The following is a 26,785-nucleotide window of genomic DNA, read 5'->3' as shown; positions in this document are numbered from 1 at the left end:
GATGACATTTCCGAATGAACAATACTGAGCTCTTAAAGAAAAATAAATAAATAAATAAATAAATAAATAAAATAAAAAAGTTTTTTTTTTTTTTTGCCAGTCCAGGCCTGGTCCATCCCCTTCCATGTCCGTCAATTGAACGCATGAGAGAGTATGTTAGGTGCAAGTTTAACGAAACTCTCGTGACAAAAGATTGTTTTTCACCAAATGTGTGCTGAAGAATATCGCGTGAGATCAAATCGTTATTGTGGCGTTTGAAAAGACATTTATTCAGTGCCTTTAGATCAGTACAGCTCAATGCGTTAGGATGGAGATAAAGAAGGAAAACCACAGGTTCAGTCAAGCATCGGGTGCGCTAAAGTCGGGTTATAACAAAATAGTAAAAAAAAAAAAAAATCCTTTATACAAAATCTCAACACAGATTCGAGTACGCTCGCAGTTTAAAAAAAATCATTTAGGTGGTTAAATGTCATTGAAGAAAAATGGTCCTCGGTGTCATTTTTGTCCATGGAATGAATACATGTGGCATAAAATAAAAAGGCTGCATCGGAAAAAGAACTTTTGGAGCAGCATTTTCCATTTTTACAACAAGTTATATAAAAAGGAAGTGGTCCGTTGCTGCGTTACTTATAATGGAAAGCTGGCTTGGTGTGATTATAAGATCACCGTGATGGGAAAAGCCGCTTTTGAAAAAAGTCAATATCAAATGGGAGCATTTGGGCAAGCTATGTTTTCATTCAACTCATTTGTTTGTCCTTATAAAATAAATATTTTCTTTAATTTCAAAATAGTCTTTGCTGTACCCAAAAAGTAACCCACGACTACAAAATAAAATTGCAAATGATCAATACAAAAAAAAAAAACATATAACAGGATTGATATAACATTTTAGAAGGTCAAAATCAATAACAACAAAAAATGACAATGCAAGTAACACCAAAAAATGGATACAATTTGTGAACATATTTCCTGTTTTTTTTTTTCTTTTTTAACACTCGTTCAACCCTTAGAAGAATGCGTGCCCCTGAAAAGGAACTCCGTCCAAGCCAATCTCTTTGGCGTTCATGGAGGGAAGAAGTACGCCACGTAAAGCCCGTCTGCCAGTTCATTGGACGGCAAGTTGAGAAAAAAAACAAAAACAAAAAAAAACGTTACGTTGAAATTCAAAACATGGATGGTCCTTATTTTTGCGAGTTTGCCGTGGACGCGTTCTCGATGCACAGGACGACGTGCGAGTCGGAGCAACTGCGCGAGTGCTGCTGCAGGAGGCGGCCGCTCTGCATGGAGGACGCCAGCCCCGTCACCGCCTGCTCGCCCGCCCGCCACGTCTCGCAGTAGTGGTCCGTTTGCCGCTGGCCTTTGTTGCTGGAGCCGTGCCAGACCATTTTGTGGGGCCTGGGAAAAAAGCGCGGGCCACACGCGGACGCGTGAGTACGCGCAGAAATGAATGCGGGACATTCGAAAGAGGAAAAACTCACCAGGCGCTGTCCCTGAGAATGTCCCTGCCGTCGAATGAGTAAACTGGCGCGCCGCTTCTCATTTTGCTGGCGTTGTCACCAAAGATCGATTCCCAATTGTCAAAGAGCACTTGATCCTGCGTGGGAGAAAATAAGAGTGATTTGGATCCTTTTTGGCAAACAGAAGTTTTTGTGTTAGCATTGGTGGTTCTGCGCTCCAAAAAAAAAAAAAATGTTGAACCAATTTAAGATTACAAATTTAAATTTTGACCAACTTAAAAAAAAAAAAACACTTCAAGTGGTACCACACAATTGAATTAAGTTAGTCCGAAGTGAATATATTAAGTTTAAGTACTTACGAGTTCATTAAACTTAATACTTTGGGTTCATTTAATTCAGGTGACTATATTAAGTTTAATGAATTCATTCATCATTCAGAAAAGCACTATATAAATCCGATGCATGATTATTATTATTACTTTGGACTAACTTAATTAAATCATATGTTACCGCTTGAAGCGATTTTTAAAAAAAATTGTCAGCAATTTAATATGTAATCTTAAATTGGTTCAACAATTCTCTTTTTAGAGTGTAGCAGTCCCACTGTCAAATGGTGTTCCACAGGGTTCAATTCTGGGGCTTCTGCTGTTTTCTTTGTATCAGGGTTCCATCTTAAGAAGACATGGTATTTCCTTCCACTTCTATGTGGAGGACTGTCGGATAGGGCTGTGCAATTAATCGAAGTTCAATTACAATTTCAATTATTACACTCCACAATGACAAAATCAGCATCATCGTAAAAAAAAAGAGATTATTACTCATTTTGAGTTGTTTGAGTCATTTACATTTATACATTTGCACCTTTAAAAAAAAATTAAATAACAATTTTAATACATTTGGTTTCATCCATAAGGATCTTGAATAAGTATAGTGTTTTAAATAATTGTATTTGTCTTAATATTTTTTTTACAACACTCCAAATTGTCCATAGGTGTGGATGGCTGCTCGTCTCTGTGTGCCCTGCGATTGGCTGGCAACCAGTTCAGGGTGGACCCCGCCTACTGCCTGAAGCCAACTGGGATAGGCTCCAGCAGCCCCCCGGCATACGGCTGCTCAATAAATATTTGATAATATTCGTTTTCTGTCATCAATCAATTCACTAATCCATCACTCGTACCAAAAAACACACAAGAGCCTGTTATTCACATACACACTGCAGGTGTGCCACGTTGGGCAATGAAGGCAAATTCAACGCACGCCTTAGACGTTATCTATGAAAGTGTACAGAACTGATGGTAAAAGTGCAGCGTCTCACCTTGAGGTTGACAATCGGCAAGGTGTCCCTGTCCGACCTGCGGACAATGGTGTAAAGGTCTTGCAGCTTGGAGGACAGGAATGCTCTGAAGGTCCCCTTCAGGCCCACGGCACGGGCCTGCTGGAAACACAAGAAGTCTGCCCCCCGAATCCCTCGCATGTTACCGGTTTGCGGGGCGTTCAGGGCGATGAGATGGAGCTGATGAAGCAGAAAGCGAGCACGGGTCAAGAACTTCCGAGGTGAAATGAAACAAAATGTTTGCTTTCTGGCCGCTCAACACCACTGACCCCTGAACCCGATGCGTCCGCGTGGACCGCGGGCTGCTGTAGAGGCGGGCTTGGTCGTCGCGGGGGGGTGACGGCATATCTGTTGTCAGACTGTCCTGTCGCCAGCCTGCCGTCCGTCTGACCCGAGTGCCTCTGGTCCGGGAATCTGGGCTCGTACCGCGTAGGGTATCGGGGGTCCGCGGGCGGGCGCGACGGCGGCTCAATGGGTCGCGCGCCGGAAACGCTGTGGGAGTAGCGGCCGGCGCCGTTGTTCTGGGACTGGTCGTGGGACTGCGGGTACAAGATGACAGGCGGGGGCTGAACCTCTGCCACCTCGTTTTCCTTGAAAGAAGAAAAGGCGGGAAGCGATCCATGAAGATCAAGTGAAAGGTTGAGCGAGCAAGTTCGAGCATCGGACTCACCAAATCTCGGAAGAAGGGCTTGTAATCTCCCAGCTGTGGAAAAAAAAAAAAAAAAAAAAAAGTATTTCGATTTCACTAACATATTCTTGATCCGAACCTTTCAGGCAATTTGCGGAATTTGTTTTCAGAAATGTTTTTGGAACAGGACTGGAGCTGCAGCAAAAGAACCGTACCATGACTTGCCGCAGACCATCCCGGACTCGCAAATACAGGTCGGCTTTGTCGACGACGTAGATGAGGCTTCCTTCTGCCTGCCGTCTGGCAGTCGCGAGCATCGTGTCGTAGGACCTGAGAACCGTGACCTGTGCGCAGCGGATGAAGCGGTCAGTTGGTTATGGCGCGAGTCGGTCCTCAAGGGCAACCGTCCTTGCAAGACTTCCGTGATTCTTTCCTCTGACACACCTGATTCAAATGATCAGGCTCCTGCAGAGCAATTAGTTGAGTTTTGGCGAGAATTTGCCGGTATAATGTCAACCTTGATAATATGCTCTAAAAAACGGTTGGGATCAAAAACAGTGTACGCTCTAAAAACACGGGTCCAAAATGGACCGTGAGTCAAGAAATGGGTCGCGGCTTCGTCTGTCCTTCCTTCCTTTTCTCGGTCTCTCCTTTGGTCTCTTGAGGCCTCCCTGATTTTATGTTTTTGGGATTTGTTGGGGTCTGGATGTTTCTTGGGCTGGGGAGGAGTTCTGGTGGGGGGTGTCTGGTCGGTGCTGGATTTCACCTTCCTTGGTTTTCTTTGGTCCTTCCTCGGGTCTCCTGGTGTTCGGTTTAGGTGAACGGTATGAGATTTTTTCTAATAGGTTTTCTGGTGAGCTTACAAATACACGCACGCACGCACGCACGCACGCACGCACATACACATACTCACCCACACACACACACACAAAAAAAAAAAAAAAAAAAAGGAGCAATGATGATGACATTTCCGAATGAACAATACTGCGCTCTTAAAAAAAAAAAAAAAAAAAAATGGGTCTTTTAGTGTAAAACAATTCATAAATATTGGTCAGATCCTTTACTTGAGTCAAATTGGGTCATTTTGTAACCCAAGATAGTTGGGTCAAATTGACCCGTAAAGTGGATCGGCCCATTTTTTTTAAAAATCCATAATTGGGTTGCTTTTGACCCAACAGCTAAAGAATGCCAACAATTTCCAACATGGTCTAAAATATGCTGGATAGTGGCTCTTAAGGACCGGATGTGGACACCCCTGTGGTATGGTATGGAATGAGCCGTTTAGTCAGACTTAGAAGACAGCTGTGCATTTAAAAAAAAAAAAAAAAAGTTTCAACTTACGCCAGAGGAGTGTCCAGGACTTCCAGGTGGACCAGCAGGACCAGGAGGTCCTGGTACGTTGGCTGCTTCAAATTGAAACATCTTATTTAGGATACGACTTCGACATGTTGAGGCACAGGAAGTTAACGACTCACTTTGACTGGGCCAAAAGGCGCCGGGCAGCGAGGGAGACGAAGCCGGTCCTGGTGGTCCAGGTTGTCCTGGAGGACCTGGGCGACCATCGTAACCGATCCCCGTTGGACCAGGTGGGCCCTGAGGTCCGGGAGGACCCGTTGTAGAATCTCCTTTTGGACCCTAATGTAAAGAACACACATGACGTAAAGATTTGAGAAATATCCAGCTGTTGATGTTCTGATGATGTTGATGTTTTATTGTCAAACTCACCGGTAAGCCCGGTTCGCCAGGAGGCCCTTGAGGGCCGAGAGGTCCCCCAAAACGAGGGTCATAATATCCGCCGGGTTCACCTTTTTCTCCTTTCGCTCCCGGGTCTCCGTGCTCTCCCTTGAGGTCTTTCTGTTAAAAAAAAAAAAAAAAAAAAAAACTTTCGCATTGTCGATGGCTCAATTCCCGAATTTGGATTTTGTGCGCTCACCTTGAATGCGTGAATATCAAAATTGGAGACCGTTCCTGCAAATAAAAAAAAGCATTTTTTTGTAAAGAGTGAGCAGCAGCCATCGAGAATGTTGTCATGTGAAAATCAAGGATTTACCGGGGACGCCTGGAAGGCCGCGTTCTCCCTGTTCTCCTTTAATTGCTGCAGTAAAAGATGACATACACGGCGGAACCTGAGACATTATTTTCCGCAGGTAACCGACTCTGGCATTGCTATTTCACATTGTGACGTATTTGGTGTTTTATCGGCCCATTTCTCAAATCTGGTAAGACTTGACGGATTAATCTTGCGACAATGGAGACTTTTTTTTCTCTCTCTCTTCTTCGATGTGGAAGAAGCTGAAATGAGGAAGGTTTTTGTCTCCAGAAACTTTAAAGCCTTCTTTAATCTTACTTCTTTGGCAGGATCATTTACTTCTTTCTAATGAGAGAAAATGCTAATTTTCAACTTCCATCATATTATACAACCCCAGCCGTAAAAATAGGTAGGCCGGCTTCAATGTTACAATGATTTTGCAGACGGTTAGCAAATAATATCGGGATAGGAATTATTGTCCTGGTCGATTATTGCCTTTTTTTTTTTTTATTATTATTATTTTTGGACGACAAAGCTGCTCTCTCACTGAGCGCCGATTGTTTGCGAGCAGAATTTTGGAATTGTGTCAGTGTTAATGTTGCAAAAAATGTTGCTAAGATGTTGGGAAAAATGTAGCAAAATGTTTTTGAACATGTTCAAACCATTTTTCAGTCTGGCAAGATCTTTAAAAAAAATAATTACAAACCCTAATGAAAACCAAAAAGTTGCTACGTCAGCATGGATTTATCAGTCTTGAGTTAGCGTCTTAGGAGATCAATTCAAAACCAAGTTGACCTCAGGGAAATTTCTATTTATGTATTTATGTAAATGTTCACTTAAAAAAGATGCTGTTGACATTGGGAGTTCCCTGCACTTTTTGTTTTTTGAAAAAAAATAAAAATAAAAATTAAAACAAAAAAAGTGTTATGTTAACATTTCAGTTATGTTGAAATTTTGCAAAACTTTATTTATTGTTGACAAATTTAGGGATATATTTACTTGCTTAATTTTTAATTTAGCTTAACACACGTGGATTACAATTTCAGTTTGAATTGAAGTGAAAGCTCTCTATTCTCTATACGTTTAAATAGAAAAGAAAACATTCAACATGTTGAACATTTCAAAAGTTGTTTTACCAAACGTGCTTTAAATCATTTCAACCAAGTTAAGTTTTTTTCTTTCCAAATTTGATGCTAATATTTTCTCTTTTACTGCAAATGAATATCGGCTTCAAATATTGGTTATCAACCTCCTCGACGGCCCTGGAAAAAAATCCGTCTCTCACTAAACTTTTGTTACTCGTTTGACGTCACAGTGCAGCTTAAATGGCTAAAAAAAGTCGACATTGGACCTCGTGTCAAGTCAGCTGACAAGCGTGTCTGGAAAATCGTTCCTACCTGGATAGTTCCTGGCGGTTCCATCGTAGTGCTGTTAACGGAATGCAACACAATATTTACTTTCGACTGCCCTGTTAGTCAGCTGGTTCTTATCTTCAAATGGTTTGCTAACTCACGCTGAAGCGATCGAAGGGTCCCGCAGGTCCCGGTGGTCCCGGTGGGCCCGGTGGGCCAGGAACCCCCTGATGGAAAAAAAATGGCACTGATACATTATGTGTAAAAAAACTTCTGGCCAAATCAAAGAACAACTAAAAAATATACTTTATTATTATTATTATTATTTTTTTATAACAAATACTATGTATTGAAGGAATGAATGAAAACTTGAGGCGATATCTTACTGGGTATCCAAAACCAGAGCCCGACTCTCCTTTCTCTCCCTTGTATCCGTTGACACCGGGCCGACCCTAACGGAAGGCACGTTTCCTTTTTACGTCTGCAATTCTGGGCTCAGCTGTGTACAAAGCAGCACCAACCGTGCGGTTTTTACTCACAGGTCTGCCAGGCATTCCGATTTCACCTTTCATTCCTTGAGGTCCGTATGTTCCCTACATGGGAAAAAAAAAATCATCCATAGGAATGACCAATTGCCGCATTATGAAAACAAACCTTTGACATTTTGGAAAACGACTCCTGTTGATATTTGAGCACTAATAATAACTTCAAATATGAAGACAATAAATGCTTACCGGTGGTCCCACGGGTCCGGCGGGGCCTCGATCTCCCTAAACGCGCACGGCAAACACATCAGAAGCGCAAAACAAAAATGTTCTCCAGACAAATACAGGCGGTCCAAATTCTCACTTTAAAACCAGTCAGCCCCGACGAAAACAGTGGACCCCCATCCGGGCCTACCATGAGACCCGGCTCGCCTTTCTCGCCCTGCGGAAAGAAACGCTGCTAGCGCCACAAACCTAAAGGGTGACGCAAGGCTAAACACGGCGTTGACCGTACCTTGATGCCGTAACCAGCAGGGCCGGGTTCGCCAGCGTCACCCTTTGGACCCATAGGACCCTAACACGGACCACAAAATGACAAATTACAAACTGCTTTATTGTCATTGTCGCCACAGGGTGCAAGAAAATGGAACAAAAACAAACAAAAAAAAACAAAGATCAAATGGCGGATAAAGATTGGGCGTTCGCCAGCTCGCCTTTGACAGCGCCCTGTTTACGCAGAGACGGACGGGCGGGGAGAGGGGGGAAAAAAACAACAAACCCAGACTTATAAGGGGAGCACAGTATGAAAATGGAAAAAAAACCCTCAGCAAACAGGCATACATTATGACACGAAACAAACCAAGATAAACTATTAGAAGGGACTTACAGGAAATCCTGCTCTGCCCGGCACACCAGATCCTCCCTTTACAAAAAAACAACAACATTTGATGAGGTGAGGCACAACCTGGACTGGTCGTCAGCCAATCTTTTAACACCTCGAGACAACACTAGCGTTCACGTTCATAGCTTGAATACACACCTGAGGCCCAACTCTGCCAACCACACCGTCGAACTGTAACCGCATAAAAAGGACAGAAGTCAGAAAAGGATCCAAATTTACGGTCTATTCGCCAGCAACACAATTTGGGCAATTTTCTTTACATTGTCTGACGGTTGGTAGACGATTTGTCCGGGTGGTCCAGGCGGGCCCGGCGGCCCGGTTACTCCGGTGCCATCTCGGCCTGGTTCACCCTTAAACAAAGTGCGCACGTGAAATCATTCATTCATTCATTCAAGCACGTCAGTCACTGGAAGAATGCGACATACGACATACATGATATATTTATTTATTTTTTTAGTAAAAAAACAAAATCAAGATTAATCAATCATATTTTTGAAATGATATTCACCCGCTCTCCTCTTTCACCTCGGTCACCTTTTGCTCCCTGTAACATTCAAGAATGAGACAGCTGTCAAAAAAGCAATTCAAGCTCAAAGCCAAAAGGTAAGCAAAGCTGCAGTGTTAGCACAGATTGCATTTTCTTACTGTTAGCTTCTGATAATCGAGCTGTAATCGGATGTTCTTCGCTGTTTTTTTTTTTGGGACAAAATGGCCTTTGCATTGCGTCCACTGCATGCTCCACATACTTTGTCCACAGATCGACTCGTTACTTTGTCTAATTTGGCGGCGCCGCGTCCTGGAGTCCATTTTCTCACTACATGTCGACGGCGCGGTGGCGTTCTCGCGTGTGCATCGGTTCACGTGGCGCCTTCAGAACGCGATGAGGACTGCATCATCTTTGCGCGTGAATGCGATATCCAGTGTGCGTGACGTCCAATTACAGTTGGGGATATTTGTGGCTAATAATACAAACTCGGTAGTGACCCCAAAGCCGTTTGGACATTCGCGCTAAATTTAGATTGTAATCCTTGCGTTATGTGTCGTCTTCTTTTTATCCGTCCCGACTCGTGAAAAACAGCCCAGCTGACTGTCTCGTCATTGTTAACGCTTGAAAGCACAACATGAAGGCGGTCGCGTGATCACACTGAAGCGAGAGAATCAGATTCATCGGCGCAATCGTTCTTAAGAGTTTGTCATAAATAGGAGGCCATTTAACATTGGAACAAATGTCTTATGACGTGTTTTGGGTGAGGTCACGGGGTCATTCTGTTGTTATGCTCTTGTATTATGTCCCTTAAGATGAGGATACATTTTCCACTCTTATTTTGTCCAGTCACTTTTATTTTGTAGCTGCTATGTCACCACTGATGATGAAGTTGTCAGTTGCTATGCAGTTGCTATGTACCTTGATATTGATATTGTCCACTACTATGTAGTTGCTATGTCCTTTGTGATGATGAAGAATTCAATTGCTATAAATTTGCTTACATTCCTTGTGATGTTTATGACGATGCTGTCAGTTTCTACGCTTGCTGTGATGTTGTCAGTTGCTATGCAGTTGCTATGTACCTTGATATTGATATTGTCCACTACTATGTAGTTGCTATGTCCCTTGCGATGATGAATATTTCAGGTACTATGCCATTGCTTACATTCCTTGTGATGTTTATGACGATGCTGTCAGTTTCTACGTTTGCTGTGATGTTGTCAGTTGCTATGCAGTTGCTATGACCCTTGTGATGATGGTGATGATGTTTTCAGTTGCTGTGCAGTTGCTATGACCCTTGTAATGATGATGATGATGTTTTCAGTTGCTGTGCAGTTGCTATGACCCTTGTAATGATGATGATGATGTTGTCAGTTGCTATGCAGTTGCTATGTACCTTGATATTGATATTGTCCACTACTATGTAGTTCCTATATCCTTTGTGATGATGAAGAATTCAATTGCTATGCCATTGCTTACATTCCTTGTGATGTTTATGACGATGCAGTCAGTTTCTACGTTTGCTGTGATGTTGTCAGTTGCTATGACCCTTGTGATGATGATGGTGATGATGTTTTCAGTTGCTGTGCAGTTGCTATGTCCCTGTAATTGTTACTGTTAGGTCCTGTCTTTAAGTTCTGGATTTTTTTTTTACTCTTATTTTGTCATATAGGCCTTCATTCTGTCATATAGAATTGTAAAGTGAGAGTTACTGAATGACACTTTTCTCAGTACATCGATGTTTCACAATCCAACTGTTCTTCACATCGAGAGCGCAGTACTGTTATGCCAATGAAATTAGAAAACAAGATTAATTGTCAAGGTGTCAATTGCTGGCAATTTAACGTTGTAACAAATGATACGTTTTGTACCGTGTTGATGCCGACGCTAGTTAGGACACGATCAATCAAAAGGATGACAGACCTGAACTCCAGGGAAGCCGTCCAATCCCGGTTGTCCGTCTCTTCCTTCCGGACCCTCGCCGCCCTTCTGACCCGCGAGGCCGGGCAGCCCCGGTTTACCCTGCGGGGACGAATGCATTCAAGTTCAAATGTGCTCATACTGTGACACTGCATGTTGACAGAATCTGTAGAAAAGCAATACAAACATTTGCAACCTTGGAAAAAAGGGTTCAATGTTTCGCTTCTATTAATATTAATGTGCTTCATTCTGTCTTACCAAAATTACAGTATAAATATGAATAATATTTTTTTGGAAATGCTAAAGTTTACTTACTGGTAGTCCAGGCAGGCCGGGTGGACCCTAAGAGCACACATTTGATTTAGTTACAAACTTTTTTAAAACATCTCACTTAACATGATTTTCAATGTAGCATGAAATGAGGGCGGGCAATTTTGTTGAACTTGAAAGTGGGTCCGCTTGAACCGCAATATAACAGAAGAGCTGAGAAGCACGTTTGGATGTTGTCATGACAACCAGTCGGCTTTTCCTCACACTGCTCATTCCCATGAATCTTCACGCTCAGAAAAATGCTCGTACTTTAACACTTTTGGGAATGGATTACAATTTTGACTAACCTGTCTTCCTTCAGGTCCTCTGACACCAGGAAGCCCATTTGAGAAAATGCCACCGGATCCCTCCATGTCATCCTTCAAACAACAACAACAAAATCATTTTTTTAAAGCTTTCATGAAAAACACTATTTCCAACAATCGGTATCTGCAGGTATTTTTTTTGTCCACTTGGGGTCGCCATGCTCACATTCTGCTTCACGGTTACTGTGACGTTGATGTGATGAAATGTGTACCCGCCTTTAAAAAGGCGAGCCTGGCCTGTTGAGTGGCATGTAATATATGGATGGGCGGCTTTAGCGTTAGCAACTTTGTGTGTCAGCTGAGACCGTCGGCAGCTCGGCAACATACAACTTTTTTTTATCAGAATCAATCAGATGTGGTCATCCAAAAGCAATAAGCCATAACTTACAAATCCAACACGGTATCTTGGTCCAGGAGGCCCGGGAGGCCCAGGTTGCCCGGCCGGTCCCATGGGTCCGGGTAAACCAGCCAGTCCAGACTCGCCCGTTGGGCCAGGTAAACCAGACTCTCCTGGAGCTCCCTGTTGGACGGACAAAATAAAACTTAAAATGAAACCAAAGAAATGTGGAATTAGCTCGGGGAGAAAATATAGCAAAAAAAAATAAATAAATAAGATGACGATGGTATAACGAAAACATCCTTTGCTGTTGACGTGATCTTATATGAACATTTTTTTGACTGAAATTGAATGACCTTCTGTCCAGCTGTTCCTGGTTGACCAAGCACACCAGAGTCGCCCTAGAAAAATCAAAATAGAACAAATCATTTGAACCTGATTACTTTGGAGTGTGGATGCAGTGGTGGACTCCTGATAAGCACCACTGACTCCCTTCCATGGGTTCAAAAAATGCAAACACAACGAGCCTAAAATGTGGTCATGCACTCATCATCAATGTAGAAATGAAGGAAATTACCCGTTCTCCTTTCGGGCCTGCGGTTCCCGGATGGCCATCGATACCTGGCAACCCAGGCAAGCCCTGCAGGCCACAAGTTAAAGTCACGGGCGGGTCGTCACAACCGCTTCGAAAGTTGACATATAAATAAATGCTGGTTTTTAATGTTACAGATACAGCGCCACCTTGACGAAGGACTGAGAACTGTTCTGTGTCCACAATTAGTTTCTAAAATCACATGAAGAGTTTAACAACTGACGAGGAAAGATGCAGTAATATCCGTCGTTATGACAGAGTGACGTTGATGCTATTTGGCGGCCTGTGTATGGCGTTTCTCATTATGGGTTAGCATTAAGCTAGCAAAGGCGAAGTTATGTGGTTGTTTTAAATACAAAACAAGTGGCAAAAGCTTGAAGCCTCTTCTTTGAAGACCGCCACTATTTATTGCCCCAAATTTTGGCTCGCAAACCAAACCAAAAAAAACAGTCCTAGCAACAGTCGGGTCAAGCGTAAGTCACGGTCCGACTGTACTGCAGAAACTCTGTCCACTCATGTTTGCCAATCAATGAATTGGCACTTACGGGTTGACCAGGCGCCCCATCTTGTCCCGGTGGGCCGACTGCTCCTGAATTCGATGCCGAGTTTGGTGCAGCAAGACCAGAAACCCCAGGTAGACCGGGTGGGCCTGGTGGGCCGGGTGGACCTGGAAGCCCCTAAAACAAAAAGAAACACCAAATATCATATCACTGCGATACAAATGAAGACTGACAGAAAAAACAAGATTTTAATTTGGACGTTATAATTCGTCAACCGGAATCCAACCGTTTTCTGCCACCGACAAATAAATCCGTCAAGTACGTGAACTTTTGTCAGAACTTTTTTGGGGGGGTGAAATCAACCCATGTCCTACTGCTACTTACCAAGTAACTGAAAAAGAAGTGAAAGATATCGGAAGTAGAACTCTGCTTTGAAAATGGCTGGCAGTCAACAAACTTTGTATAATCCTTCACGTATGTTGTCGTTATGGCCGCACTTACCCGAACTGATTCCAGATCAGGGAATCCTGAGCCCTCCATGTCCACAAAAGTCTGAAACGCATCCATCGTAAACTGTTACATCCCATCAATCGTCGCTTCCGCGACTCAGCATGTAACTTGCTATCCCACTCACGGTTCTGCTTCCTAGTCCTGGGGGCCCGGGAGGACCTGGTGGCCCCCTGGGGCCGGGCTGACCATCGCCACGGTCTCCCTGTATGAATCCCTCCCATTAGCTTAACATCGTACCGTCAATAAATGTCTATTCTTTATCTGTTCATCTGACCTTTCCTCCTTTCAGTCCAGGATCTCCAGGGGTCCCCGGGAAGCCCCGAGGTCCATCAGCACCCTAAATTTGAGTTCCAGTCAGTCTAATCTAATGCAAAATGGATGACACTGTATTCATTGAAAGCAACTCACCCTTTTTCCATCTTCACCAGGATCGCCCTGCGCGATTACACAAAATAGGTCAACATTATGATACACACCCGATAAACTGAACATTAACGAGGATACATTCAAAACAATTCAATAGGCAGCCCACTAACTGGTTCTCCATCCTCTCCCGGTGGCCCCTGGGCACCAGAGGCCCCTGCTGGTCCGGGTGGTCCTCGAGCACCAGGAACACAGGAAGCTTCTGAACCATCTTTGCACACTGAGACCTCAGACGCCAGACCCGGAGCTCCAGGGGGCCCCGGGGGGCCAGGGTCTCCCTTCTTTCCTTGGTAACCAAAACCTGCATTGCCCTAGAAGAAAAAAAAAGATAAACAGTGGTTGCGGTTAGGACGGGAACAGCTGAGAAACGTTTAGTAGCCCGCTAGGCCGATAAGAAAAAATAAATGTAACGGTCGTCTGGAGATTCAACTCACCTTTGCTCCCTTTTCTCCAAGTTCTCCCTGAAAATATGAAGAACAAAAGAACATCGTCATGCATGCTTGTTCTTCGTCTTAATGTCACTACAAAGTAATCAGTACATAACCAGTACGGCAGATTTCAATGTACAATCTAGCCTGAAAAAATGAAAATAAAAACATGACCTTCAGGTATTTAAGGAGTATTTCTTGATGTACACAATCCCAGCTTGAAAAACATTTCCAAAGTCGAATTCAATTATATTTTACATTGTAGTGCCTGACAATATTCCAATCACAAATGTGGTCAAATACACAGTTATAGAAATATACAAAACAATAAACACTTAATATCCTATTAGCAGACTGATAAGACATTTAAGTTGTTATGACTGTGTTTGGGTTTGTGTTATGGGGTCATTGTGTTGTTATGGTCCTGTATTTGTCCCTTGAGTTGTCAGTTGCTATACAGTTGCTATGCCCCTAATTGTGATTATGTTGTCAGTTGCTATGCCCCCTGTGATGATTTTGTCAGTTGCCATGAAGTCGCTATGTCCCTAATTGTGACTATGTTGTTAGTCGCTATACAGTTGTTATGCCCCTTGTGATGACAAAGTTGTCCGTTGCTATGCCCCTGTGATGATTTTGTCAGTTGCCATGAAGTTGCTATGTCCCCAATTGTGATGATGTTGTTAGTTGCTATACGGTTGTTATGCCCCTCGTGATGACAACGTTGTCCGTTGCTATGCCCCTGGTGATTATGATTCCAGTTGCTGTACAGTCGCTATGTCCCTAATTGTGATTATGTTGTTAGTCGCTATACAGTTGTTATGCCCCTTGTGATGACAAAGTTGTCCGTTGCTATGCCCCCTGTGATGATTTTGTCAGTTGCCATGAAGTTGCTATGTCCCCAATTGTGATGATGTTGTCAGTTGCTTTACAGTTGCTATGTTCCTTGCGATGTTGAAGTTGCCTTCACACGCCCGAGGTGATTGGGTAAAATAAATAAATAAATAAATAATGACTGAAGAATCCACACCTTCCCCCCTCGAGCTCCCCCCTGTGAGCCCCCTGCAGTGCTGTAACCGGCATCTCCTTTTGGCCCCGCGACACCTCGATCCCCTTTCTCTCCTTGTTCTCCTTTGTCTCCTTTGGCCCCAATTGATCCTGAAAGGGAGAACAACATTGGACACCGCAAACGCTCGCACACAAAAATACAGCAGAAAACACCATAAAAAATACTTCTTACAGATGTTAAGGCGAAGGGAAGTCAAATCATCTGCGAGATATTCGTTTTCAGCAGTAATTGGAATAATAGTTGCTGGTGTAAACAATTAATATAGTCAATTCTAAACATTTCAGGGGGTCAATTGTGGCGGGGGTCAATTGTGGCAGGGCTCGCTCCCTGCAAAAGTTTGGAGTCACTGTTCTAAAATCCTCGACATACTGCAATAAACCTCATGTCCACTAGATGGAGTGGTAGGCCAGCAAGTAAGTCAGGCATGTCTTCTGCTGTGTGCGTGTGCGTGCGTCTTCACCTGTGTGTCTCACAGCCAACGTCTCCTCTTGCCTGGCGACAGGTGGTTGCTGAATAGGCCTCATAGATGGCGGCGCCGTCTGGTGGTCAAATAAAAACATGATCAGTCCGTCAATCAATCAATCAATCAATCGATGATCATTTTTAACGGGCTCGACAGTTTTCATTGGTTTCCTGATACAGTTTGGCAGGCCACGAGAAAATGCACTTGTTACATCGAAACCAAAACAATAACAATATGCTGACTCAGCTCGAATATGTCCAGGCCATTTTACCAAAGCCAAACACACACAATGCAACAGAAGACAGACTTTAAATGCACAGGACAGAAACTGCCAAGCAACAGGAGAAACTGATTGCAGCTCCCTTGTGTTCAAATGGAGAACGGAAGAAATGAGGGACAACGCCCCCCCCCCCCCCCCCAAATTAAAAATAAATTAATTAATTAAAGTGAAAATAAAAGCGTATATTAAAAAATACAATAAAAAAATTAAAATGGCAACTGCGGAATCCAACCCAAGACCGGACAGAGCGTCTGCCGCATGAAATAAATAAATGTGAGAGCAGAGAGTTTTTATTTATTGATTGATATTTAATTCTATTTATATAGTTATTTTTATATTTATTTCGACATTTTTTTTTTTTTGGATCTTGTTTTGTATTTTTGTATTTATTTTATATATATATATATATATATATATATATATATATATATATATATATATATATATATATATAAATTTTGGTGTAGTTTTGATCCTCCATACGAAATATGTCTGGTTTGATGTCAAATGTGACACGACAAAACTGACACGTGAGGAGGACAACGTCAAAGAAGTCCTCGCATGACAAAATGGAACGTTTCACTCCGCTCAACTCTCGACTTTTGCATTTGTCCCGACATGTTTGATGAGTTCCGCATAACGCCTGCGAACAAACATGACGTGGAAAAAATTGCTCGGCGGGAATTTGGTAGCAGATGTTGTCTCTGCTGATAATGACGCTAATAAACAGCAATTGGACGGAGGGGAAACCCACAATCATTAATGTCCAGACACGCACGGCAAACCCCGCCCCCACTATGTCTGCTGAACAGGGTGTCAACGTGAATACAGAGTGGTTATTCCTAAATTAGTTTTGGGCTTCTGAGGGGGGTCCCTGAAAAACGGGTTTTCAGTGTAAGTGGTCCCTGGACCCCAAAGGTTTTGATAACCCCAGTGCTGCAGTCGCTTTCAGTTCGCTGTTTATGCTTGATTGAAAAACCAGCCCTCATGTCAAACTCATGAGCGGGATTGACATCTGTTTTGTTTGTTTTGTCCGGGGGGGGGGGGGGGGGGGGGTAATTTGTTACTTATCGTTCCAAGGTGGGAAGACATGAGTGGGTGTTCGTGGAATCTGTGAGACAATGTGAGCGGGACATAAAGCAGGGCAGAGAGAAGAGGAGGCCATTTGGCAGAAAAGATGGCGGGGAGTACAAAACAGCAAGAGAGAATACGAGCCCAAAAAAAACTTCCATTTGGAGTCCCACAGGGCTCTATTCAGAGACAACTTCTATTCCTTATTTATATTAATTACTTGCCAGCAGCCACTTCCTTGCCAAAGCAAATCCTGACATGCTGTCACTTCATTTTGCTTACATCCAAAACTAAATGATACTCTAAATTCAGCACCGGTCGATCCAGAAGTCTAAAACGTTTGCTTGGAGTTTTCATTAACAAGAGTTTAAGTTGGAAGAGAAGAAGAAGAAGAACATATGAACGTAACGTGAACATACGAATGGACAAAGACAGGGAACAAAATACGAGCAAACTGACGAGACAACGAGACACACGTGAACGTGACAGCGGCTGCAGGAAGCTGATTGGCTAATACATAGAAAAAGGGCTGACGGGAACAGCTGGTCACAAAAACCTAACGAGCAACACAAGCTGTGAAAAAGAGACACGGAAAATATTGCAAAACAGGAAACAAAACGAAATGTAATCAAAACAATGTCAACAAAAACAAAGATCATGTCATCAAGCGTGTGAGCCAAAATAAACAAAAAAAATCAGGGGTTCAGAGTTATGGATTTTATAAGGCTAATTTCAGTTGTTGGCTGTTTAAAAAAATAATATATATATATAAGCAATTAATCAAACACAAATCAAAAAACACAAAATATGAAAAAATACAAAAAAGGAATTGCGAATAAAAAAACAAAACAAACACGAGCACAAAAAGGTAAGCACGCAGAAAAAAAAAAGGAAAAAAGGAAACAATACACTAGTGTATGTAGTGGTTAAGCCCCCCCCCTTGCATTTGGTATGTTCCATCTCCCTCATTCCCTGCGCGAGCAGATTGCTCTCTTTTGGAGCGTGCTGTCAATCAAACAATTAACTTGTAAGTGGCTCGTTAAACTCTAAAACAACCACCACCACCCCCCCCCCCCAAAAAAAAGAAAAAAAGAAAGGACACATGCTCACTGAACCATGCATGCTTGAGCGCCATTGCATAAGTTTGAACACAACAAATCACGATTGGCAGAGCGAACACGTGAGGGTGGGGGTGGGGGTGGGGGTGGGGGTGGGGGTGGGGGTGGGGGTGGGGCAGGTTGAGAGGAGGGATTGGAGAACTCGCCACCAACAAGACGACTCTTCCGGGCCCCGGGTGGCGGAGTGATAACGTAACATGCCTACGAAGCATAAAGGCGCGGGTTCGCTTCCCCGCCTGGCATGTAAGGTAAGCTAAGGTAAGTCTTTCTTGTATATAAGCGATGTGTACGGGAAGTCCTCTCACACTTTGAACCTTGGTACACACACCCTCAAGTGCAAAGCGCAAAAACGTGAACATAAAAACACAAATGAAACACAACAAAAAATCAAAAACACAACAAAACTAAAATGAAAGCAAATGAAACACAACAAAAAATAAAATACACAAAACAAAAACTAAAATGAAAAACACAAATGAAACAAAACTAAAATGAAAAACAAATGAAACACAACACAACAAAAAAAATAAAAAACACAAAACAAAACAAAACAAAAAAAAAACACAACAGCAAAAAAATAAAACATTACAAAAACTAAAATGAAAAACTACTAAAAAACACAAATGAAACACAACAAAAAATATAAAAAACACAAATGAGATAATAAAATTAAAAAAACAAATGAAACAACAGCAAAAAAATAAAACTAAAATGAAAAACACAACTAAAAAACACAACAAAATATTAAAATTAAAAATCTAAAATGAAAAACACAAATGAAACACAACAGCAAAAAATAAAAAATAAAACTAAGATGAAAAACAAAAAATTAAACAAAAAAACTAAAACCGAAACCAACAAAAAGGTAATCGCAAACACAAAATCTGATTTTTTTATTTGCAAAAAAACACATTTCGCTAACGGAAGTGGTGTTTACGTGTGGGGGGGGTCCGAGGAATGTGATTGGACGAAAGTACCTCCCTACTAACAGCACAGTTAAGCACAGTTTGCATGTGCTATAAAAAAAAATGGAAATAATAGAGTTTTATACAGTTTTATAGTAACGTTAGCCGTTTAATTTAGTTTCATTTGTGTTTTTTATTTGAGTTGTGTTTTTTGGTTTGCAGATGCGTTCGCGTTTTTGTTTTTGCGTTTTGCACTTCAGGGCCACCGTACCAAAGAGTGCATCATTCTGCAGTACACTTGACAGCATTTACGGTTTCATGACAAATTATGAATATATCGCTATTTCATCGGCAAATCTCGGGCCAATATCGGCCGATAAAATCGCTTCACCGATGAAGTCTTTTTGCTACAAGAAAATGGTTCCTCCTTACCGTCCATGTGTGTTTTTCTACAGCTGGTTTGGATGGTCTGCTTTCCACATCGCCACTTCCCTCTCCTGAGGTCTGAGGAAGAACAAGCATCGTCAACATTTATCGCTTTTTAGATATGTATTTTAGTTCAAGGAATGCGCTAAATGTGTTCATTTGTCCCAAAAAAACGAAGCACTACTTTGATAAATCCAAATTGAATGAGTGCATTTGTACACAATCGTCCCAAAATATTTTGTTACTCCTGTCCATTTGTTGAAAGAAACATGATTTAATGTAAGAAACTCACGTTCAATCCAATTTTCCATCCCTTTTGTTATGCAAAATCATAACATTATTTCAAATTGTAAGTGCAGCAAATGCAGAAACAGACAATATGATATAGTTAGCGTTTTTTTCCCACAATTGTTCAGAGCACCGCTACTATATTCTTAAACTGGATACAATTATTTATTCTGGTTTCATTTTAGCTCATTTAGTATTTTGATGTTGTGCTTGTTAAAAAAAATTTTTTACTTTGCAAATATAGTGAAAAAACGGGATTTTCGCGTCTATACAAAAAAAAAAGAGTTGCAGTCAACTGAACTGTATTGCAATATGTCAATTTATTTATGTATTTATTTTATGGTTAAATCCATGACTATTTTCTGGTTTTCATAGTACCAAATGTGTCAGGGGGGGTTTGTTAAACAGACACGGACAGGATTGCCCCGCCACTTATTTGTTTTTCCACGAGAGCTAGCATTTGTTTCAAAATGCTAACAAGGAAATTGCAATTGTGACCGCCAACTTGCTTGTAAATATGTCTGCTGCGGCGACACGCTCGCTCGTCCCAAGACCGGAGAGCGTTGCGAACGTCACAATATGTGGAACACGTGGGCTTCTGCTGCAAAACAGCCGTGAGCGAGGTGATCATTTTGCAACGAAAGGCGCATCCTGTAATCAGCGGCTGCCATTTCCACTCGGAATGCGATTCCCGGCACGCGCGTCGTCTCACGCAAACAACACGTGAAGCTCACTTGACGAGACGACAGTCGTGTTTTTAGAGGCCTGTGCAGGTTTAAACAGCTGTAGGGGGTTGGGGGGGGGCATGTTTGGTCAAATCCACATTCAATGCTTGCATGCAGTGAAGCACTTGGGTTTGAGTCTTTGTGGTCAACGGTGACCAGAATGCTGCGAGACTCTCAAAAGCTACAAATCAATGAGAAATTTGATCTCGCGTGGACCAGATTAGCATATGAGCGGCCAAATAAACTATAATAAAAAATAAAAAAAATCCAATTGTTTTGGTGCAAATATAACTACATATAAGTATATTTGGAAAAATCTCACATTTATTGATGATTATCTTGTTGCAAATCATATAAACAAACACAATATTTTTTTTTAAACAAAAACAAGTACAATTTCAACAACATTATGAATCGGTTCGAACCTGTCTAAAAACTTTTGGGAGCATTTGTCCTCAAACCTCGCAAACTGCTTTCGCTGCTATTTGCCAATAGTGCCGATTTGCATATGGAATATGATATGAGATGGCACGTGAAATAATATTCACCATATCCGTGTCGTCGTCGTCCTCTTCGCATTGTCTCTCAGCGGCGCGGGGGTCTCCCACCACCCTCAGCTCGCTGATCACACCCTGGGAAGAAGACAAGACCACCCGTGATGAACAAATCACAACAGAATATCACAGAATGACTGTAAATAAATCAATCAATTGTAAAAAAAAACAAAAAAAAAAAAAAAAAAAAAAAAAAAAACGAAAGTCATGTCACACACTGGAATGTACAACAGAAATAATACTCAATAATTCAAGCATGGTCACATGTCATACATATGTCGGTAATTAATGCTATAACGTGTGCTTGTGCAATGAGCATAATATAAATAAATAAAATACTTTTGAAATAATCCAGTGAAGAAAACTCAAATTAATCCACAGTAACGGGCACATGAACACGAAATTTACATGTCGTACAATCTAAAAACAGTTGGGTCAAAAATAACCCAAAAGGGACCGAGCCAATATTTTGCTTTATTCAATAAACCTAAAAAAAAAATCAAAAATTTGGGGTTTTCCGCATCAAATGAATAATCCATAAAACAACCTATTTTCAGAGGACAAATGAAATGCGGTTATCTATTTAACCCAAAATGTTGGGTCAAATGAATAACCCACAAAACAAACAAATATTTTGGGATTATTTATGTATTTATTTTACAAAACAACAATGTTTTGATTGACCCAACTTTTTGGCTTACAACCCAAAAAGTTGGGAAAAGAGTAACCCAAAATCAAATGTTGGGTTGTTTGTTTTGTGGCTTACTCATTTAACAACCACATATGAAAACCAACTTTTGGGTTGTTTCGTGTCAAGTTGGGTCGGTCCCTATTGACCCAATGGGGGTTACTTTTGACCCAACATTTTGTGTGTATAATCAATGCTCTTCAGTAGAAATGATGTCATTGCCACCTAAATAAACCGAAGGACTGAACATGTGCTGTAAATGCGACTTCCTTACATTTGGACTTTCCACTGAGCACTGCAGCAGAAGTGGCAATTGCTTGCCAAAAATATTTCTGTCTTTCCAAGCAACAAAATCCAAACTCAAGTGGTTTTGAAAGAAGATAAATTATGCACACGCTGCTTTAAGTGCTTTGGGTCCGATGGGAAGCGGGAATCTTTATTACTTTGGACACATTGAATAGTGCAAATATAGGTTGCTCTGTTTTTTTTTGAATTGATCATCACTCCTTCAGTATTAGCAGACTAATTTTTTTTCACATATTTAGCCACACAGAAGAAATAAATATTTTTTAAAAAAACGGCAAAGAATCCACAAGGAACATTGATTTAAAGTAAACCCCTTATTCATTTATTGCTAAGGTTTGACTTAAAACAAGTTTAGCCCTGAACTTTTCAGAGGAATGAACTTGAAGTGAACTTGCTGCAAGTGCACTTTTTAGGCGCAAGCTTTTAGCAGCAAACTCCTTAACAAGTGAGTTGAGCCGATGCCCGGGGTTCAAATGAGGTGATTTGCTGCAGACGAACCAAAGACGTCAATTACGTGCCCACGCTGAGGACCTCCAATTACTCGCAGACAACATTAGGGGAGGCTTGCTGTGCTGAGGTGATTTAGAAAAGTCGGCGGATGCTTTGGATCGGGCTAATTGGAGCGATGAAATCAAATGAGTTATTCAGCTGCAATGTGTCACATGCTTGACGATGGACGTAAACCACCAGAAGTTGCTTCTGGTTCAAGATGACAGGCAAACATTCAGGGATGTGATGAGCCAGTTTTCGATTACTGACTCGATTACAGAAGAAACAGAAGACCTCGTTTTGTTTTTTCTCCATTACTTATTAAAATATGATCAAATCATCTTATCCCGACCGAGAGTGGGGATTACTGTCATAATCCCAGGGTCGACGGCTCCCCTCTTTGGTGGAGATTTTCATGCATGCCAGATCCGCCACGCCAGCATCTACCGAAACTCAGACACAATCGGTTTCCTCCTCAGGTCATTGAATCGGTGGAGGCTGGCTGGTGTCTGCGGATCTCACGCGGCTTCGTCTGTCCTTCCTTCCTTTTCTCGGGCTCTCCTTTGGTCTCTTGAGGCCTCCCTGATTTTATGTTTTTTGGATTTGTTGGGGTCTGGATGTTTCTTGGGTTGGGGAGGAGTTCTGGTGGGGGGTGGGGGGTGTCTGGTCGGTGCTGGATTTCACCTTCCTTGGTTTTCTTTGGTCCTTCCTCGGGTCTCCTGGTGTTCGGTTTAGGTGAACGGTATGAGATTTTTTCTAATAGGTTTTCTGGTGAGCTAACAAATACACGCACGCACGCACGCACGTACGCACATACACATACTCACCCACACACACGCACACAAAAAAAATAAAAATAAAAAATAATTATAAAAAAATAAATAAAAATAATAATAATAATAATAATAAAAGAGAAATGATGATGACATTTCCGAATGAACAATACTGAGCTCTTAAAAAATAAATAAATAAATAAATAAATAATAATAAAAAAAAATAATCCCAGATTCCATCAAATTCTTTTGACTTACCAGGAACTTGTTTGGATCGGGTCCTCCCGCCTGCCCGACAAAGACCCCGGCGCCAGCTTCCAGCACCATCTCATCAGGGGACCTTTCGATCCGCTGCGTTTGAGGATCGATGTCACAGTTCAGGTAGAACATAACCTTGTCATCCTTCACCGCGATAGCAAAACGGGTCCAGGTGTCCCTCAAAGAGGGTACCAGGAACCTGGCGGCCTCGTACGACGTCTCCGAGTCGGGCTCCGTGTAGTACAAGATGACGTTCTGCTTTCCGCTCTGCACGGGGGACAGTTTGACGCCCACGTACACGATCTGCTGCCTGGCGTCTGTGACCGAGAAGATCACGCCGCCGCGGTCGGACGTGGGTTTCAAGTTGAAGATGAGGGAAAAGTCCCGGTAGAACGGGCTCGGCAGGTGGGCGCGGGCCAACTGGCCCGTGTTGGCGGCGGGGCCAAACATGTAGCCGGGAGAGGCGTCGGGCCCGTAAACCGGCGGGATCTCATCTGGAGGAGGGTCCCCGATGAGTTGCAGCAGGGAGACGCCGCCGGCTTCTAGAAGAAAGGAAACAAATGGAAGTGAGAGCACAATTTGACAAACACAAAGGGCATGCTCAAGGGCAGGGCAGCATGGCAGGGCATAATGTTTTGTGTTTGGTATTGTCGTGTAATCGATTGTTGGTCTGATGGAACTTTAGTATTTAAGATCATCCAAACAAAGGTCAGGGAACACAATGCAGTTTTTCACTTCAAGACCAAGATCTCAGACCAGATCTCGCTAGAGGAGGGGACGCGTAGTCTTCTATCAGCCAGATTTGAACATGCATCCACTGACTGCAAACCTTGCAAACTGATGTCAATGACCTCATACTGAGACCGCAGACAAGATCTTAGTCAAGATATGACAAACTACCATAACAACAAAACAAAAAAAGCCAGTCTATCCAAGACGTGACCTTTCTTAATGAGAGATTGGAGGGGCGAATCCAGGTCCAGAAAGTAAAAACCCTGCCACAAATTGGCTTTAGCCGCAGGTGCTTCTACACAACTGGCAGGCGGTAAACGACCTCGTCTCTCCCTGTTGATTAGAAGCATCTGTGGCTAAAGTTCAACTATCTCGTTTTTTTTTTATTTTCCTGGACCAGGAATCGCCAACCCTGAGTACTGATAATGGCATGGTTGGTTGAGAAAAATATCTAAATGCTAGAATCATTTGAAGGATTAGAAAAACCGATATTACATATTTCCATTGAATGTTGCCAGGAATTGCCTTAAAACCGCAGGGCAGCGGTTTGTATTCAAAACTGAAGAGTTCAAACGCCTAATCTAGAAAACCATGGTTGGTGTCTGCGGATCTCACGCGGCTTCGTCTGTCCTTCCTTCCTTTTCTCGGTCTCTCCTTCGGTCTCTTGAGGCCTCCCTGATTTTATGTTTTTTGGATTTGTTGGGGTCTGGATGTTTCTTGGGTTGGGGAGGAGTTCTGGTGGGGGGTGGGGGTGTCTGGTCGGTGCTGGATTTCACCTTCCTTGGTTTTCTTTGGTCCTTCCTCGGGTCTCCTGACGGCGGTGTTCGGTTTAGGTGAACGGTATGAGATTTTTTCTAATAGGTTTTCTGGTGAGCTAACAAATACACGCACGCACGCACGCCCGCACATACACATACTCACCCACACACACACACACACACACACACAAAAAAAAAAAAAAAAAAAATATATATATATATATATATATATATATATATATAAAAAAAAATAATAAAAAAATAATAATAATAAAAGAGCAATGATGATGACATTTCCGAATGAACAATACTGAGCTCTTAAGAAAAAAAAAAAAAAAAAGAAAGACAAAAAAAAAGAAAAAAAGAAAACCATATTGCAAAGGTCTTTCAAAGCAGTCTTGGATTGAATTTAATCACAAACAACTAATTTAGTTCAAAAACAGACAAGTGCCAAACTTTTCACACAACTTCAGATTTACTCTGTCTGCTGAATATTATGCTGAGATGCTGAGATGCTAAGTGAGTGCACTCGAACTCAAACCCTTGAAGTAACATTTACATTCAATTGAAACGCACCATTAATTCTAAACCCTTCAAAAAGAGATCTTGCACAGCTAATTATCTTCTTTATTGCTGCTTGCCTCAAGATCTTGATTTGAAACCCCACCTGATTGCGACCAACATTGGCGAAAGCTTCCTCGTAGAATCGGCGAACCTGATCACTCGCGAACAGCAAATCTCACCGATGAGTTTTATGACACTATCTTGGACGGTTTAATGATCATACTTTTTTTATTATATATATTTTTTCTCTTCTTTCTTTTTTCTAAGAGCTCAGTATTGTTCATTTGGAAATGTCATCATCATTGCTCTTTTATTTTATTTATTTATTAAAAAAAAAATAAAAAATTGTGTGGGTGAGTATGTGTATGTGCGTGCGTGCGTGCGTGCGTGCGTGCGTGCGTGCGTATATTTGTTAGCTCACCAGAAAACCTGATAGAAAAAAATCTCATACCGTTCACCTAAACCGAACACCAGGAGACCCGAGGAAGGACCAAAGAAAACCAAGGAAGGTGAAATCCAGCACCGACCAGACACCCCCCACCAGAACTCCTCCCCAGCCCAAGAAACATCCAGACCCCAACAAATCCAAAAAACATAAAATCAGGGAGGCCTCAAGAGATTAATGATCATACTTTACGTTTTAACGAGACTGTAGATATGTTTGAGGACGTACGTGACGAGACGACATTCGATGGTAGCTGCAGTAAAACCTTTATTTCCAATGAGTTTTACATTCTAGTGGTTTGGTTTTGCAGAAATACAACATTTGAACAATGGCGTGATTGGCAGCCGAGCCGTGGCTTTATTTTTGTCTCAATGACGCTTGTCGGTGTTTGAACTTCTCAGCTACATCAAACAAACAGAAGAAGATCAGACTTATGGAAAACGTGGCGCTTTTATCTGACATCCCCATCGTCCATTTTTGTGAAAACACGTTACCTCGAGTCTAAAGTCAATAAGTCCCCTGATTTGGTGCAACATCTTCTGAATGACAGTGCGCCATTGTTCGCGGCCCATCGGCCGGGCCGGGCCGGGCCCCTCGCACGTATGACCTCATTCCTCCATCTCCCGGGGTGACTGACAAACTGGTGACTTAGCACGCGATAAATGAAGCAGGCTTTAGCCGGCAAAAACATTTACAGAGCGCGGTGCGGATGTGTCTGACATCCGACTTCGGACAACCTCGTATTACGTTTTACAAACAAGCCATGCATCGCAGTGTTTTTGCAGACTGCGCCGTCAGCCGGCATCACTTGAAGTTTCTCATTCTTTGAGGACGAGCTTTGGTTTACCGCCTGGCGATT

General features: G+C 42.2%; 1 protein-coding gene across 3 annotated transcripts in view; it reads right to left on the bottom strand.

Moving 5' to 3' along the window:
- Positions 1 to 242: 242 nt before the first annotated feature.
- The window catches only part of col18a1a (collagen type XVIII alpha 1 chain a), a 67,192-nt gene continuing 40,649 nt past the window's right edge, over positions 243 to 26,785 (bottom strand). For 2 of the 3 annotated variants that reach the window (XM_086091375.1, XM_086091373.1), the window contains 40 exons: positions 23,428 to 23,969; positions 20,908 to 20,991; positions 19,353 to 19,424; positions 15,544 to 15,622; positions 15,045 to 15,172; positions 14,024 to 14,050; positions 13,703 to 13,900; positions 13,575 to 13,601; positions 13,441 to 13,503; positions 13,291 to 13,368; positions 13,158 to 13,208; positions 12,702 to 12,833; positions 12,142 to 12,204; positions 11,921 to 11,965; positions 11,616 to 11,747; positions 11,210 to 11,281; positions 10,908 to 10,934; positions 10,596 to 10,694; positions 8,694 to 8,729; positions 8,446 to 8,535; positions 8,324 to 8,356; positions 8,171 to 8,206; positions 7,799 to 7,858; positions 7,649 to 7,726; positions 7,534 to 7,569; positions 7,339 to 7,392; positions 7,186 to 7,251; positions 6,961 to 7,026; positions 6,845 to 6,875; positions 5,469 to 5,513; positions 5,352 to 5,386; positions 5,144 to 5,272; positions 4,894 to 5,053; positions 4,760 to 4,824; positions 3,634 to 3,762; positions 3,461 to 3,493; positions 3,060 to 3,380; positions 2,773 to 2,970; positions 1,479 to 1,594; positions 243 to 1,395 (listed from right to left, as the gene is read on the bottom strand). In XM_086091375.1, coding sequence (XP_085947501.1) covers positions 1,182 to 1,395; positions 1,479 to 1,594; positions 2,773 to 2,970; positions 3,060 to 3,380; positions 3,461 to 3,493; positions 3,634 to 3,762; positions 4,760 to 4,824; positions 4,894 to 5,053; positions 5,144 to 5,272; positions 5,352 to 5,386; positions 5,469 to 5,513; positions 6,845 to 6,875; positions 6,961 to 7,026; positions 7,186 to 7,251; positions 7,339 to 7,392; positions 7,534 to 7,569; positions 7,649 to 7,726; positions 7,799 to 7,858; positions 8,171 to 8,206; positions 8,324 to 8,356; positions 8,446 to 8,535; positions 8,694 to 8,729; positions 10,596 to 10,694; positions 10,908 to 10,934; positions 11,210 to 11,281; positions 11,616 to 11,747; positions 11,921 to 11,965; positions 12,142 to 12,204; positions 12,702 to 12,833; positions 13,158 to 13,208; positions 13,291 to 13,368; positions 13,441 to 13,503; positions 13,575 to 13,601; positions 13,703 to 13,900; positions 14,024 to 14,050; positions 15,045 to 15,172; positions 15,544 to 15,622; positions 19,353 to 19,424; positions 20,908 to 20,991; positions 23,428 to 23,969 — 3,950 coding nt within the window. In that variant the 3' untranslated portion in view covers positions 243 to 1,181. The remainder of the gene's footprint in view (positions 1,396 to 1,478; positions 1,595 to 2,772; positions 2,971 to 3,059; positions 3,381 to 3,460; positions 3,494 to 3,633; positions 3,763 to 4,759; positions 4,825 to 4,893; positions 5,054 to 5,143; positions 5,273 to 5,351; positions 5,387 to 5,468; positions 5,514 to 6,844; positions 6,876 to 6,960; positions 7,027 to 7,185; positions 7,252 to 7,338; positions 7,393 to 7,533; positions 7,570 to 7,648; positions 7,727 to 7,798; positions 7,859 to 8,170; positions 8,207 to 8,323; positions 8,357 to 8,445; positions 8,536 to 8,693; positions 8,730 to 10,595; positions 10,695 to 10,907; positions 10,935 to 11,209; positions 11,282 to 11,615; positions 11,748 to 11,920; positions 11,966 to 12,141; positions 12,205 to 12,701; positions 12,834 to 13,157; positions 13,209 to 13,290; positions 13,369 to 13,440; positions 13,504 to 13,574; positions 13,602 to 13,702; positions 13,901 to 14,023; positions 14,051 to 15,044; positions 15,173 to 15,543; positions 15,623 to 19,352; positions 19,425 to 20,907; positions 20,992 to 23,427; positions 23,970 to 26,785) is intronic. The other variant, XM_086091374.1, reaches the window with a different exon arrangement.

The sequence above is a fragment of the Leptonotus elevatus genome, chromosome 12 (assembly GCF_054856555.1).
Source record: "Leptonotus elevatus isolate MCC_2025b chromosome 12, RoL_Lele_1.0, whole genome shotgun sequence".
NCBI classification, from domain to species: Eukaryota; Metazoa; Chordata; class Actinopteri; order Syngnathiformes; family Syngnathidae; genus Leptonotus; species Leptonotus elevatus.
This window is presented reverse-complemented; position numbering and strand designations above follow the sequence as displayed.